Raw genomic sequence first — 15,351 nt, forward strand, 5'->3', positions numbered from 1 at the left:
TTTCATCTCAATGTCGCTGCAAATACTCCACACTCTGAACATGACTACAGACAATATTTGAAAAATAACAGTATATATATATATTTATTTATTTATAATTTTATATTTTTTCCCCAACGGGTTTGTTATAGAGATAAAAACAATCACCAATAACTTTAATTATTCTGTCCTTAATTTTTATCTGATTCAATGAATGCAAAGATTTTTAAATATTTCCCAGATGGTGTTCTAGACTTTTTCTGAACTTGTTAATAATTGCTCAGAAAATGGGATTTTTCCAGACTCGCTCAAAAATGCAGTAATTACCCCTACCTAGAGATGTGAGGCGAGAAGATTCTCAGAGAATAAGAATATTCTCCTGGATTGGAGAATAATTTGAGAATATTCATTTTTCTTTTAAATAATTTTGTTCATATTGTGAAATATAAATCAGTTTTCATTGCCTGAAACATTTACAACAAAACAATTTTAGGTATAAATCACCCCCCAATGACAACTTTAGTTCGAGAATATTCTCAAAATAATCTCCAGGTCATAAATGAGAGGTTTTAAAAGTTTGGTTATAAAGATTTTAGAGATGTTTAGATTAAAACCTTAAATTATTTTAAAATTAGATAAACTTTCAGAAATAAGTTCACAACAAAAGAAATTAAATCAAAGTTGATTGATAAAGGAAGCTATTATATAATCACTAGAGCCCGGATTATATGCAAATGCATATGTGCATATGCTTTTGCATGTTTTGGCCTTTTTTAGCATTAATGCATATAAATGCATAAAATCAAAGAATTTTGAGTGTAAATGCATATTTTTGAAGGTTGATTGAGCTCACTCAATTTTTTTTATAATTTTTCAAATAAATATTTTCATAACATCGATTTTTTTCCCGCAGGTGAAATTTAGTCATATTTATAGAGTATTTTACGAATATTAGCCGTTTTATTGTAAGGCTATTTCTAGAGATATGTTAAAGTGTTAATTTTTTTTAGTGTTAATAATTTTACTGGTATTTTTGTTATTCAGCAACTACAACAAACAAAAATTAAAAAATGCCTGAATGAAAAATACAGACTTGCCAACTTTTGAAATCCAGAAATCCGGAGATTCTCCCGAGGGGGAGGGGCCCTCTGACACTCATAGACTCGATCAAAAAAAAAAGTTCATTAAAAAAAAAATTCGAAAAACAAATGTTTTTTAATAAATTAAGAAAACGTTAAATTCTCCCCCCCCCCCCAGGCAGGTTCTGCATTGCCCTGAGAAGAATATAATTCCATGTCAATCTTTCCATGCCGAATAGAGAAATCACATCTACATAATGTTCATAAAGTATAAGTGTTTCCTTTCATGGATGCTATCAGTGATTGATAATCTTGGGTATATGAATTCTTGAAAGCTTATAGCTGTATATAGCTTAACGTTTTATATTTTCTTCCCGAAGATGTTCAATAGGAAGAAACGATTTAAAAAAATTCAAATTACAAAGCTGCGGACGAAAAAACGTGTTTACCGCACGGCTGTTAATGGAATACAATAACGATTATACAGGAATTTCGGCAACCAAGGTCATACCCCTGATAAATGATTGCCGATAAATGCTACGAAAACGAAGTCACGTCTTTGCCAGTTGCTTAAATGCGGTCGCAGAGACTTTTTTTACGGCTGTCCTCTATGGGTAGTTTCCCTAACGACGACGGTAATCAATGACGGCACGACAACGTGAAAGCTCGTGTAAAATCTAATTTTCTGCCCAAATCCGGAGAAATTTTAACAAATCCGGAGAGCGGGAGGAAGGATGAAAAATCCGGAGTCTCCCGCCTAAATCGGGAGAGTTGGCAGGTCTGAAAATATGTAGAAGTTATTTGCATATGCGGGTATTATAAATGTATATATATATATGTGAGGAAATATTTTTTATAAATGAATACATATGCACTACGAAATAGAAAAGATGCATTTTAAAAACACATCTGCTTTTTTTCGCATGGTAATTTTTTTAATGCATATTTTCTCATTTTTTGTACATACTTAGGAATTTTTCACTTTTTCAAGATTTCTAGTGCATATTCTGGAGTATTTAATGCACATTTTGCATTTTAAGTGCACATTTTGCATTTTAAGAGCATATTTTGCATTTTAAGAGCATATTTTCACATTTTTAAGTGCATATTTTTGCATTTTTAAGTGCATATTTTTGCATTTTTAAGTGCATATTTGCATATTTTTAGAGCATATTTTGCCACTTTTTTAGTGCATATAATTCGGGCTCTAATAATCACCTTCATTCTAAGAAGATACAGAACTGTTGTTTTCTTCAATGCACATACACTTAAATTCTATATCACTCACATTTCTTTAAAAGTTGTGCAATTCAGCCATTGGTTTAATTTTCTTGCTTTCAAACTTTAATATTGTGGTCTACAAACTTCTTGACGGGAAGAGAGATGGGACAAAGGACTACAATTATAAATTACTAGAGAATATTCTTATCGAAAATAATAATTTTTCTCAAGTTATTTATCGAGATTATTTATTATAATACATGTTATTACATATATTCTTGATAATACTCTCTGGAAAGATTTCGATAACTGAAGAATATTCTTATCAAGGAGAATATTCTCTGCAAGCATTATTATTAATAACTTCAGAATAATTCTCATTATTTTCTATAAGAATAATCCCCAGTAATTTATGAAAGTAGTCCTTCCAGAGAATATTCTCGAATATTCTCCTCTATGAGAATATTCTCTGAAAGATTATTCTCGAGAATTTTACATCTCTACTCCTGCCAATAAAACAGGCAATAATACTGACTTAAAAAATTACAGACCGGTGGTGGTACTTAGCACAGCTACTAAAATCCTGGAGACCATCATCAGGGACAGACTTTTCTTATTCTTAAAGGTGAATCAATTTTTCTCTAATAATCAACACGGCTTCCTCCCCAATAAAAATACAGAAACTACTCTTTTTGAATTTACTAAATACATTGTTGATAGCATGGACAAACCTAAAAAAAAAAACCAATTTTTCTCGACATGCCCAAATGTTTTGACAGTGTTAATTATAGCATTTTACTTGACAAACTCCATACATACGGCATTAGAGGAAACCAGGGTTGTTTGGTTTAAACCTTGGTTTTTTTCAAAAAATCATATAAAAGTTGCCTAAATATCATTTTTTCCTTAAAAAATATCATATTGGTTCATTATTAGCCAAAATGTTTCATTTTTACCACATTTTATATCCTTGGGGTACATCCTGATGGTATATCTTTAAATGACATAAGATTTTATACGTGATTTTTTTCAAAAAGTCTCATAAAAGTGGCCAGAATATATATATTTTTTTCATATGAAGTATCTTAGTCATTTAAAGTTATATAATATGAAAGCCAAAGTTTCTCATTCTTACAACATTTTCTAACCTTTGGCTACATTCTTATGCTCTATCTTTAGCGAATTCATGAATAAGGATTGCATCACACATCTAAATGTAGTGGTGTATTATCTCACAGGGTTTCTTTTTCCCTTCACAAAGAAGCAGAAACAGTAGTGACACCATCATGCTAGGGGCAAGTGGTCCTATAATCCAATAAAGACACCAGCTGTCCTTAAAGGACAAAGACTAGTGTACTAGTAGTTACATTACCTCACATACATTTTCTTTCCCATAAGAAGTAGCACATCTCCTACTGTATATTTCACAGTCTTAATATTCAATAGTTGTTTTTTTTATACTTTCACACACACACACTGTTAAGCCCAGTTAATCAAGGTTCTAATGTATAGTAGTAACAGATTTATGAAAAATAATCAGCTATATACAGGGTGATTATAATTTAAGTTTTGATTCCAAAACTATACAATAAGTACTGATTGGAATGACTTGAAAATTTGCATGGATACTCCTGAAGCAATGGAAGTTTCTTTCGCAAAAGAAAAAAAGTGCAAAATGTGCAAGTAGATGATGCTGTACTTGGCCAGCAGTATAATCTATTTTGTGCAACCACATCATTTCGGCACTTCCACAGCATCAGTGTGTGGACAGAACTTCTATCAAGATGCACATTGCAATACCAGCAAAGCAGCTGCTGAAGACCCATTTTGACAGGATGCACCTTAACCCTTGCAACTTCTGGCTGTGGGGGTACCTCAAAATGTTATAAACAGTGGTCAGATGGCAAACTTTGGTGAATTGCAATCTCCAGCACATTCCCTATATGTTAGAAGTTCCTCAGGAATATTAACGGGGGGGGGGGGGCACGTTTGGTTTAATAAAGCTGAATTGCAAGCACATCCACATTATGACCATGGCATACTCCGATTCTGTTGTTGAACAAGAATTTTTGTGCTTTCAACCTCATAGCCAGAACACGCGCACGGTGGACAACATATTTAACATTTCTTAAGTAAGTTGTATAGTTATTTGTTCAATTACTTAGTTTTTTGGGATGTTTCCATGAATTATGAAATCGTGAAATGCTATAATTAAGGTATCATTCTGCCATGATTGGTAAGGTATCATTCTGCCATGATTGGTAAGGTATCAATTCTGCCAAATTTCCCACATGTTGGATGATGTCATTAATTTTACATTTTTAAGTATTTTTTCCCCTTTATCAAATAAAATTGAATTTTTTCAGGAATATTCATGTCAATTTTCAAGTCATTCTGATAATCATTCTTTTTTACAGTGTTTTGAAATCAGAACCTTAGTTATAATCACCCTGTATATAGTAAATCATCGCTAATTAATCTGCATTATTTATGCTTCATTAAATACATTATATTCACCTAATTTTTATTATAGTTTTTGCAAAATTGCTTCCTAATTAAGTATACTGAAAGTAACTGGAGAAAAACCTTTATATATTATATAATTAATAATAACATTAAAAGAATTTTCAAACACACAGTAATCTATTGAGTTAAGCAAAAAATAACTAAATTGCAAAAGTTGGTTTTTGTTAAAATGTAATAAATATTTATTGATTAATAAGCATGGGAATAGTGTTAATTACATTAATAAACATTTTATTTTAGTTAATTATTAGAAGTTTGAATTATTTTTCAGAAATTTCATTGTTTTTAATGTTAATACTATTTAAAACAAAAAACCGGTTTAAACCAAAAAAACCTGGTTTTTTGTTTTTTTACCAACCCTGGAGGAAACGCATATAATCTTTTAAACCCTTACTTATAGAACTCAAATAGTCAAATGTCGGAAAAAGTGTCAGTAGTCCAATGATAACCAAAAGGGGCATTCCTCGGGGAACAACTTTCGGACCTCTAATTTTCACAATATTCATCAATGACTTTTGTAACCTCAATTTAATTGGCAAATTAATCACATTCACTGACGATACAGTACTTTTATATGCATCAACAGACCAACACTTACTAACACAATTAATCATGATTTAATTATAGTTCATGAATGGTTTTTGGCACAATGACCTTCAAATTAACATATCTAAAATCAAATATATGAATTTCTCTCAGCAAGACAATACCGATTCTAATTACCACCTCGTTTTACAACTGCCTTCCCAACTCAAACTGTACCTGCTCACCTTTAATGCAAAAATCCACCACCAAATATCTTGGTGTCTACATTGGCAAAAATTTAAAATGGAAATCACATGTGAAGTATATTCAGTCAAAACTTCATTTCAATCTCTACAAATTTTATTACATCAAAGACAAAGTAAACCTTTCTTTCCTACTATTATTTTACTACTCGTTTTTCATTCACATTTATTGTATGGCCTCGTTATCTGGGGCAGTGATTATGTTAGTACGATTTGCCGTATTGTGCAAATACAAAAGAGATTAATTATATGTATTACTAGCGATTACACCCCCCCCCCCCATGAATGAACTTTTTCATCATTTAAATATACTTCCACTGAGATATATTTTTTCTTTCATAAATCTATAATTCTTCTTAAAATATCATATTTGTCTACCATTAAATACATAGAGACCATCAACCAGGTTCAGCAATACCCTACAAATTCCTCAGGATACACAAAACTGTAAAGAAAAACCATTTGACTTATCTCATCAAAACTTTATAGCAATCTCCCACATGACGTCAACAGTTCTACATCTCATCCTTTGTTAAAAAAACAGCTCAAGAATTATCTATTTACCATAAACAACATCCAAGGCCATTTTGGAAATTCTGGTACATAGATATGTGTGTGTGTACATATATAGACACAATTTTTGAGCCATAGATAAAATATAATTACATTAATTAATACATTTATGTTTCTCCAGTCAATGCTTACACCTAATAAAATATTATTTTTATTGTTTTTCCCTTTTTTTGCTAATCATGATTACATACTAATTTCTAATTTCATTGATTACAACAGATTCACCAATAAATATCAATATCTGTGCAAACCATGACTTATATATCAACCTATTTGTGCATATATATATACATTACTGTTTTCTCCCCTCCCCCCCCCCTTTGTTTTTGTTCGTGGTGATAATTGTTTTCTTCTCGTTAGCTTTTCATTTTAATTAAAAATGATTGTACCCTTATGAAATTGATGTGTCCACCAGTATGGATCCTATAGCATCCTTGGTGGATTTTTTTTTTTTTTTGTTTGATTCATGTGTTGAAACAATAATAATGACAATAAAATTGAAATTGAGAATTGAAAAATCAAGGTTGAAAATGAAAGTTACAAATGATACTAATATTAAACAAAGCATACAGAGTATAAAGCAAGTACTTACTTCCTCATCAAGTGATACAGTTGGTTTCGGTTTTTTCTGTATCAAATCTTTGATAGTTAATATTTTATGAATGTTTTCCACAAGTGGAATCTCTTTAATGTTTGAATTCTGCTGGCGAACTATCTACATAAAAAGAATTATTATGGAAATTATGTTACGTAATTGCATGAGAAATGTCAAATGTAGACTGAAACTTAAAAAGAGTTAGACATAAAAGAGTACCTTAAAAAACAACCTTTTGTTAATTGAAACAGTACCCTATTAGATGCAATAACATCTCTCTTCTATCAAGAAACCACTACACTAATGATGGATTTTACAGAAGGAAACTTCTCAAAGGCATTTTTGATGGCTACTTCATTTCCACACTTTTTCTCATATTAAAAAAACCAAAAACTGGTAGCCAGTGCCGAAAGTATGGTAAATGAGAAGTCTCAGCAGTTTTAATTGCATAATTTTTGGGCTGCAGTTCTTGACATGTATAGCTAACTGTCTGCATGTTACATTCATCTCTGTTGATCAATTTAGGCTGCTTAACAATTTTTTCATGTGTTTAATTTTTTTGCATTATTGGTTCTTTGTATTATAATTATGTGCTTTAAGAAAAAGTGGGAGTCTGGCATAGATTCTATAAATGGAGGGGTGAATGTTAAATTGGCAGTCTCCTCTAACTTCTGGAACTAGTGAAATTTGACTTGACTAGATGCTCCTCTTCAAGCACTACATGCATAATAACATAGATTTGCCTCCTTACAGTGCACCTCAAAAAATGTTCAGCAACTAAGTAGTCTATAGAAGACCTAGCTTTTGGTATAAGCACTTTTTTTTCCCTTTGCATAGCTTTATTACATTATATTTTTATTAATACTTTCATATTAGAAACTTTTTTCAAAAATCCCATTCCTTTTCAAAAAGATTTGAGGAATTAAAAAATATATATATTAGTAAGGATGAAATGTGTTTTCCAGCTGGATTCTTGTGACTAGTTTGATATTTTTTTTTATTCTGTAGATTTTGACATGTAGAATCCAAATATCTTAGGTGCCATTTTTTTCTTACAAATTTTTAAGATGATTTTTAACATGGCGTTCAAGATGGCTGCCATTCACAGATTTCCTTAATATTCATGGCATATGAATAACTATATAAACTACACTGCTCAAAACAATTAGGGGAGCACATGGTTTTAACAAAATTGCGCAAAGATGTATACCGATAAGTAACATAAAATGAATCATCCATAATTTAAAGCCTAGCAGGAAACGGAAGAAGCATATATATGCAAATTCATATGCAAATCAAAGTTCATGACGTCAAAAACCAGAAAAAGGAGATAAGGGCAGAAATAGGGATGTTGCAGAAATTGCCGTAACTGTGAAATTCGATTGCACAGTAATTTTTTTTTTGAGACAAAGTGACTTGAGGATGTCTCAACAACGTGATTTACCGGAATCCATGGCATGGCGTGTTATAGGCAGACTGGAATCCGGGCAAACACAATGTAGTGTCGCGGACGCTGTTGGAGTCGCCAGAAGTGTTGTTGCAAGGTTGTGGAATCGATTCCAAGAAACAGGAAATGTTAGACGTCGACCAGGGCAAGGTCGGCCATGCGCCACTACAGCAACTGATGACCGGTATGTACGGTTAACAGCCCGTCGAAACAGAACAGAGAATGCTACGCAGCTGCAAAGACGGTTGCTCTTGGCAACAGGACGAAGGGTGTCCAGCCAAACAGTACGTAATCGGCTTCATGAGGGAGGGCTCTATGCACGTAGGCCAATGGTCTGCATTCTGTTGACCCCACACTACCGTGCGGCCCGAAGAAGATGGGCTGCTGAACATCGAGATTGGGAGCAACATGATTGGAGCCAAGTGCTATTTACAGACGAGTCCCGATTCAGTCTGGAGTGTGACACCTGACGTGTTCTGGTATGGAGGGACAGGGGCACTCGAAATAACCCCGCATTCGTTCGTGAAAGGTCACAATACAGACGAGCTGGTTGGATGGTAGGGGGTGGAATCAGCATAGGCGGACGTACGGACCTGCATATCATTCGGAATGGCAATTTGACGGCCCAAAGGTATGCAGACGAGATACTGCGACCTCATGTCATCCCTTACACTGGAGCCATTGGAGATTCCTTTGATTTCCAGGATGATAATGCCCGACCGCATAGAGGTCGTCTGGTGGAGAACATGCTTGAAGCTGAAACAATACAGCCAGTGGAATGGCCAGTGTGCTCTCCTGACCTGAATCCAATCGAGCATGTTTGGGACATGCTCGGACAAAGCATTGCTGCGCGACCAAAGCCGCCTTTTACTGTCCGAGACTTGCAGATTGCACTTCTTGAGGAGTGGAACAGTATTCCCCAAAGTCTGATCGATAACCTCATCGCATCCATGGCAAACAGGTGTGCAGCAGTCTTAGCTGTTCGAGGAGACCACACGCCATATTAAAACTCATGCATCATGTCTAAACAGTACTTTATTTTATCGTTTACATGTAACCAAATTGTTGCCCTAAATCATCTTTTTTCCATATTTTCAAAGAATTAAAGCTTAATTCCAAATTTTTTTACGTCTTTTTTCTGTATTGCGCATTGATACGTGTGTACTATCCATTGTATACCAATACGTGGCTGTCTCGCACGGTTTTCTTCACTTTTTTGCTTGCTCCCTTAATTGTTTTGAGCAGTGCATATTGGTGTTGGTTTTATTCAACCACTTCATTTCAGCAGAGTATGTGGGGATTGAAATCAGTGCTGGATTTAGGTAGGTGCGAAAGGTGCAGCCGCACCAGGCCTCTAAATTTTAGGGGCCGCAAAACGGAGTAAAAATACTTTAAAACGGAATAAAAAGTAATGATTTTAGTAAGTTACATTTTGACTTATTAATAGAGCAATAGCTTAAAATTCTTTCCAGACAGGGAACCCACAGGACTAGAGTTTTGTCTTCCCAAAAAGCGAGCAGGTTTTATGCCCTGGGCGCTTGATCAGAAAGAGCGCTAAATTCTCCTTTCAACGACGTATTTAGAACTACATTAAAGGGGGATGCCTGCTTGCCCCGGCTGTAGTATTTAAATGCGGCTCTAGGAAGTGATCGTCTAGCTTTGAAAGCCCTTTCGTTTTGGTGGCCTGCGTATAGATATTATAGACATGGCTATGATGATTTGAGTCGCACCACGGTCATTTTCTACAAACGAGGGCTAATTAGACCGGGACCTACCATTTATTGCCGATTCCGTACTTCAGGCTTGTTTTTATGCTCATTGAGAGATTGTGCGCTAATCCTTCGATGGGGGACTTCCTGCGGTACCAATTTTTTCTTCGGTCATGTCGACATTTCTGTTGCACTTCTTGAGGAGTGGAACAGTATTCCCCAAAGTCTGATCGATAACCTCATCGCATCCATGGCAAACAGCTGTGCAGCAGTCTTAGCTGTTCGAGGAGACCACACGCCCTATTAAAACTCATGCATCATGTCTAAACAGTACTTTTTTTTTATCGTTTACATGTAACCAAATTGTTGCCCTAAATCATCTTTTCATGTTTTTTCCATATTTTCAAAGAATTAAAGCTTAATTCCAAATTTTTTTACGTCTTTTTTCTGTATTGTGCATTGATACGCGTGTACTATCCATTGTATGCCAATCCGTGGCTGTCTCGCACGGTTTTCTTCACTTTTTTGCTTGCTCCCCTAATTGTTTTGAGCAGTGTATATAAAATTAATAACTATATTAACTTATAATTGATCAGTATGTCAAATTATAAGTTTTTGGGGTCAAGAAAAATGAAAATAGATGTACATTGAGTTTTTCAAGTATTTTATGCGATGTGATTAAAATAATGCACATAAAATATGAATTATATCATTATCATCCACCATTTTCAATCCACTGCTAGATGAAGGTCTCTTAAATTTTAAATTAAATTTAAATTTTGTTACATAGTTTTACATAGTTACATAGTTTTTCTATTAATCAATTATACACACAAACAAAAGTTTTTAATGAAATAGCATAAATAATTAAAAATATTGAACAGAATCATTAAAAGCAGCACTTGTATGTATATGTATTACATATCTTTTTTTCTGAGTCACTACTGTCGCTGATAGTCCTTTGCATTGTTACAGTTACTGCATTTGCAAAAAGCGGTGCAAACAAGAGATTTCTTTAAGCAAGAACATTTCCCACTTGTCCACATATACCCTTACACCCACATTTTGACAAGTTCAATAACTCCTTTCGGTGCAGGTATCTCCAGACATTTGACTGGAGAAATTGCTTCTTCGCCATTTATTTCCCACCTATTACCAATAAGTGGGGGTTATTGTTGGTCGAGGGCTTTTCTGATGATGCAAATTAAGTTGGATCGTAGAACATGTGGCTTTAGTGCTGCAAGGGTTGGTGGTAACTTTCCCCCCTCAAAACTTTTACTTCTGAAAATATGCCATCTTACTGTGGAATGGTTGAAAAATTAGCATCTTTCAAATAAGCCAAAAGTTTGTGAATTTTTCAAAAATAGATTGGATAATTGATCCACAATAGGTTCTCCAAGTTGTTGAAGAGCTGTTAGAATGTCATTATCACAGTGAAGATTGATGTACACTTTTATCCACTTCTCTTTTGAAATGCTTACAAATTTTCCTCCCGTTCCCATCCGTATAGATCTCTGGCTTTAGGAACGCCTAATTGCACGACACTTTTCCTCAATATTAATTTTTCTTTGTTTGCTGCCTCGACTCATAGCTAAATTAATTTCATTGTTCACTTGGTGACTTGAAACAAAGTCAATAAGCAATATGAAAATGTTGGTATTTTGCAAAAATACATCAATCTAATAATTATCGTGATGGTCTACTACATCAAGTACATGAAGAGGTATAATGGTGTTTTGCTTCTTATGTGTATGGTCAGTTAAATCTGGATAGAACACATTCGTGCAGTTACTGTATGCTTTACTGCCGAAAACAACAATTTTCTTCTCACTTGCAGGAAAAAATTGGGAGTATATATAATTTATTCCCAAGATACTCTGCCAATTGTGATTTCATTTCGTTCTGTGAGAAAAACATCTTCAATGATACCCATGTTATATTGGTAGTATTTGTAACAATAAATCTAATAGGTTCTGTCAGCCCCAATTGTTTTTTATGAGTTTGTTCCTTCAATAAATTCTCAAGTTATTGGTCAAATATTATTCTTCCCTCTGGGTATCCAATTGTCATTTTCATAATGGCTTCTGTGAAAACATTTGTGGAGTCTTCACAAGTTTTCATGGCAGGTGTTTTTTTTACTGATTGTGCAATTACCATTCCATATATAATGCACACTTTCTCTATTGGAGAATTCATCGAAAATTCTAATGATTCAGGGGTATGGAAGAATATTTATATTTCTCTATTGCAGCAATAAATGAAACACCGGCAGATGCAGGGCTCCCACTCGTCTTACTTTCTGGTAAAATTTTCTACTTTTGTCCTACTCTCTCGGTTTTGTGTTACTTTCTAGTTTTTGCCCTACTTTTCCTACTTTTTTTATCAAATCCCATGGACAAAATTTGTGTAATTAATTTTAATTGAGCAGGAAATCATTGATATATTGCCAAATATTGTAGATGTTGGAGAATGTAATTAATGATTCTGCCAAAGCAGAAATTGTATCATTTTTAAGGTTATTTGAGGGGGGGGGGAGTGTATGTGGACCATTTGGCTGATTAATTTTTCATTAGTTTCAGGGTTCAACAAGTATAGTAGTCATTAAAAACTTCTGCCTGGTTGGAAAAATAATTTTGTATTACCGGAAAACCCTTTCCGATGTAACACCACACCAATGAAATAACATCATCTATGAACGTTTCAGAATTTGGAAAGGATGATATTCTGAATCGTGACCAAAAAGGCAAATTGAAATTTGGGGAATTGTGAGAAATAGACTGGAACGTGAAACCACTAAAATGTCAATTTAGGATCCAATGAAGAAAATGGAAATAAAAACATTCAGTACGTGCAACAATACTGTATTTAAGACTGATGATAAATTGATAAAATTCAAGAAGATAAACAACTTCTTGGTCATTTTTTTATTGTTATGGAGTCCAGACTTCAAATGTCAACACATTATTGTCATGATTGCATCAAACACTCACACTCCCCCCGAAACCACAAAACACACATAAATACATTAGAAGCAACACGTGTGTCCACTTTTCTCTCGCCAGGAATTTTATGACACACTTGTGTACAGGAGTATGTACAAGTTGTGCAACACAATCACAATTTTCTCTCGTCACCTGAGATAGACAGTGTGCCTCTGGGCCAATGAAAATCTTGATAGATATCAGGCGATTGCTTTCAACCAATAGCAGGAGTCTCCACTGACTTGGTTTAGAAACACACTAGGCTTTTTGGCAGAGAGAGTGATGAGTTTTCTTGGGGTAGTCGCGTTTCGAACTCTTTCTCTAGGAAAGGGCCAAGTTTCGATGGAGCAAAATGGGTGAGTGATTAAACATATATTTTATTGTAAGAGTGAAATCTTGAAATATTGATAATAAATGTTCAGTTATTAGTAGTGTGTTAATTGAGTTAGTATGATTGATGTAACATGGTTGTTTAGATAACAAAATAAACTCCTTGAAATGTGTAAAGGAATCTGTGTATCGTGTCTGGCAATAGCATTTAATTTTAATATCTAGTAAATAATGGTCCCATAAAAATGGCACCATTAATATTCAAATTATTAAAGTACGAGTGAGCAGAGAAACGAATTGAAGTTTAATGGATACACAAAAAAGCCGTCCGAACTGAACGAATGCAAAACAATGAATGTAAATAAAACATGCGTTGCCACAAATAAAGCATTAAAGTATATCACAGTTAGCGGTTAGCAGGTAATTTTTAAATAATCAATATTCCCCCTAAAATTAAACATGCTAACAAATCAAAAAAAGAAAACAACCAATACATAAGCACAGATGCAAGAATACTGAACGGATACAAAAGGAAAAATATATATATATATAACGATACACAATGCAACACATCATTTTTCCTTCAATGCACACATCCCTATCATTTCTTTCAAATGATTAAACCTTCCACAAGGAAGTGGCTTAGTGAATAAATCAGCAGCTTGCTCTTGAGTCGAACAGTTATGCACATCTAGTTGTTCTTTCTGGTACAGTTCTCGAATGAACTTGTATCTCACATCAATGTGCTTGGTTCTGCAGTGAAACTCTGGATTTTTTATGAGTCTGATGGCACTCTGGTTATCGACCTGTAGTAAAGGAACACCACTTGAAATACCAAGTTCTTGAAACAAGTAATGAAGCCATACTATTTCTTTTGCAGCTTGAGTTGCCGCCACAAACTCAGCTTCAGTTGTAGATAGAGCCAGGCATTTCTGACGTTGACTCTTCCATGTTATTGCGCCACTGCTGCACAAAAACACCATGCCTGAGGTTGATCTCCTTGACACAGGATCCCCTGCGTAATCTGAATCACTGAATGCTTCTAAAGCGCCAGCTTTGGAATCAGATGAGTACGAAATACCCCAATTCATTGTACCCTTTAGGTATTTCAATGTCCTTTTCACAACATTCCAATGACACTCTTGAGGTTTGTCTAATACCCGAGAGAGCATACCAAGCGTGTAAGCTATATCAGGTCGTGTGACCGTAGCTAGAAACATGAGGCTCCCAATAGCCTCTCTGTAAGGAACATCAAGGGCTGGAGCAGCAAACATATCTGCTGGTAAACAACACTTTTCAATAGGCGTGCCTACCAGATTTGCATCTGTCATATTGAAACGGGCTAAGGTTCGTCTGCAATAAGATTCCTGATAGATGAAAATCAATCCATCATCCAAATAATTAATTTGCATACCCAAAAAGTACTTGGCATTATCTATTACAACTGCAAATTTAGATCTGAGTTGGTCAAGAAATATATTTAGCATTTTCAAGTCCTTGGAAAATATCAGACCATCATCCACATAAAGGATAAGAAAAAAGGTTTTCTCTGCATTAGCAAACAAGCATGGATCTGAACTTGAAGATTTTAAGCCATGATTTCCTAGAAATTTGCTGAATTTTTCATTCCAGCACCTGGGGAACTGTTTCAGTCCATAGATGCTCTTCATCAATTTGCAGACCTGATTTGAACCATTCTCGAAACCTTCTGGCTGGTTCATGTAGATTTCTTCTTTTAGTTCTCCATGAAGAAATGCTGTTTTGATGTCAAATTGATGTCAACCTTTAATTTCTTCTTAGCAGCCACGCTTAACATCGTTCTCACAGTATCCCAGCGAACAACTGGACTGAACGTTTCAGTGAAATCTACACCAGGTATCTGTCCAAATCCTTTAGCGACCAGACGTTCCTTATATCTTGTCACTGCACCATCTGCATTTTTCTTAGCTTTGAACACCCATCGACTTCCTATGGCTTTTCTATCACTTGGCAAATCCACCAGCTTCCATGTCTTGTTTTCAGTTAGAGAATTCATCTCTTCTTGTAAAGCAGCTTGCCAATGACTTGAATCCTTTGATGACATTGCTTCTGTGTAAGTGACTGGTTCATCACATTCTGCCAGC

At 34.6% G+C, this 15,351-nt stretch overlaps 1 protein-coding gene across 1 annotated transcript in view; it reads right to left on the minus strand.

Moving 5' to 3' along the window:
* The window catches only part of LOC149088318 (uncharacterized), a 234,276-nt gene that overhangs the window by 109,252 nt on the left and 109,673 nt on the right, over positions 1-15,351 (minus strand). Inside the window, exon 14 of the mRNA XM_089246939.1 lies at positions 6,759-6,881. Within this exon, the coding sequence (XP_089103065.1) occupies positions 6,759-6,881 (123 nt within the window). The remainder of the gene's footprint in view (positions 1-6,758; positions 6,882-15,351) is intronic.

This window comes from Pholcus phalangioides, unplaced genomic scaffold, assembly GCF_987345545.1.
Source record: "Pholcus phalangioides strain wild (caught in Gottingen) unplaced genomic scaffold, Ppha-v1.0 ptg000003l_1, whole genome shotgun sequence".
NCBI classification, from domain to species: domain Eukaryota; kingdom Metazoa; phylum Arthropoda; class Arachnida; order Araneae; family Pholcidae; genus Pholcus; species Pholcus phalangioides.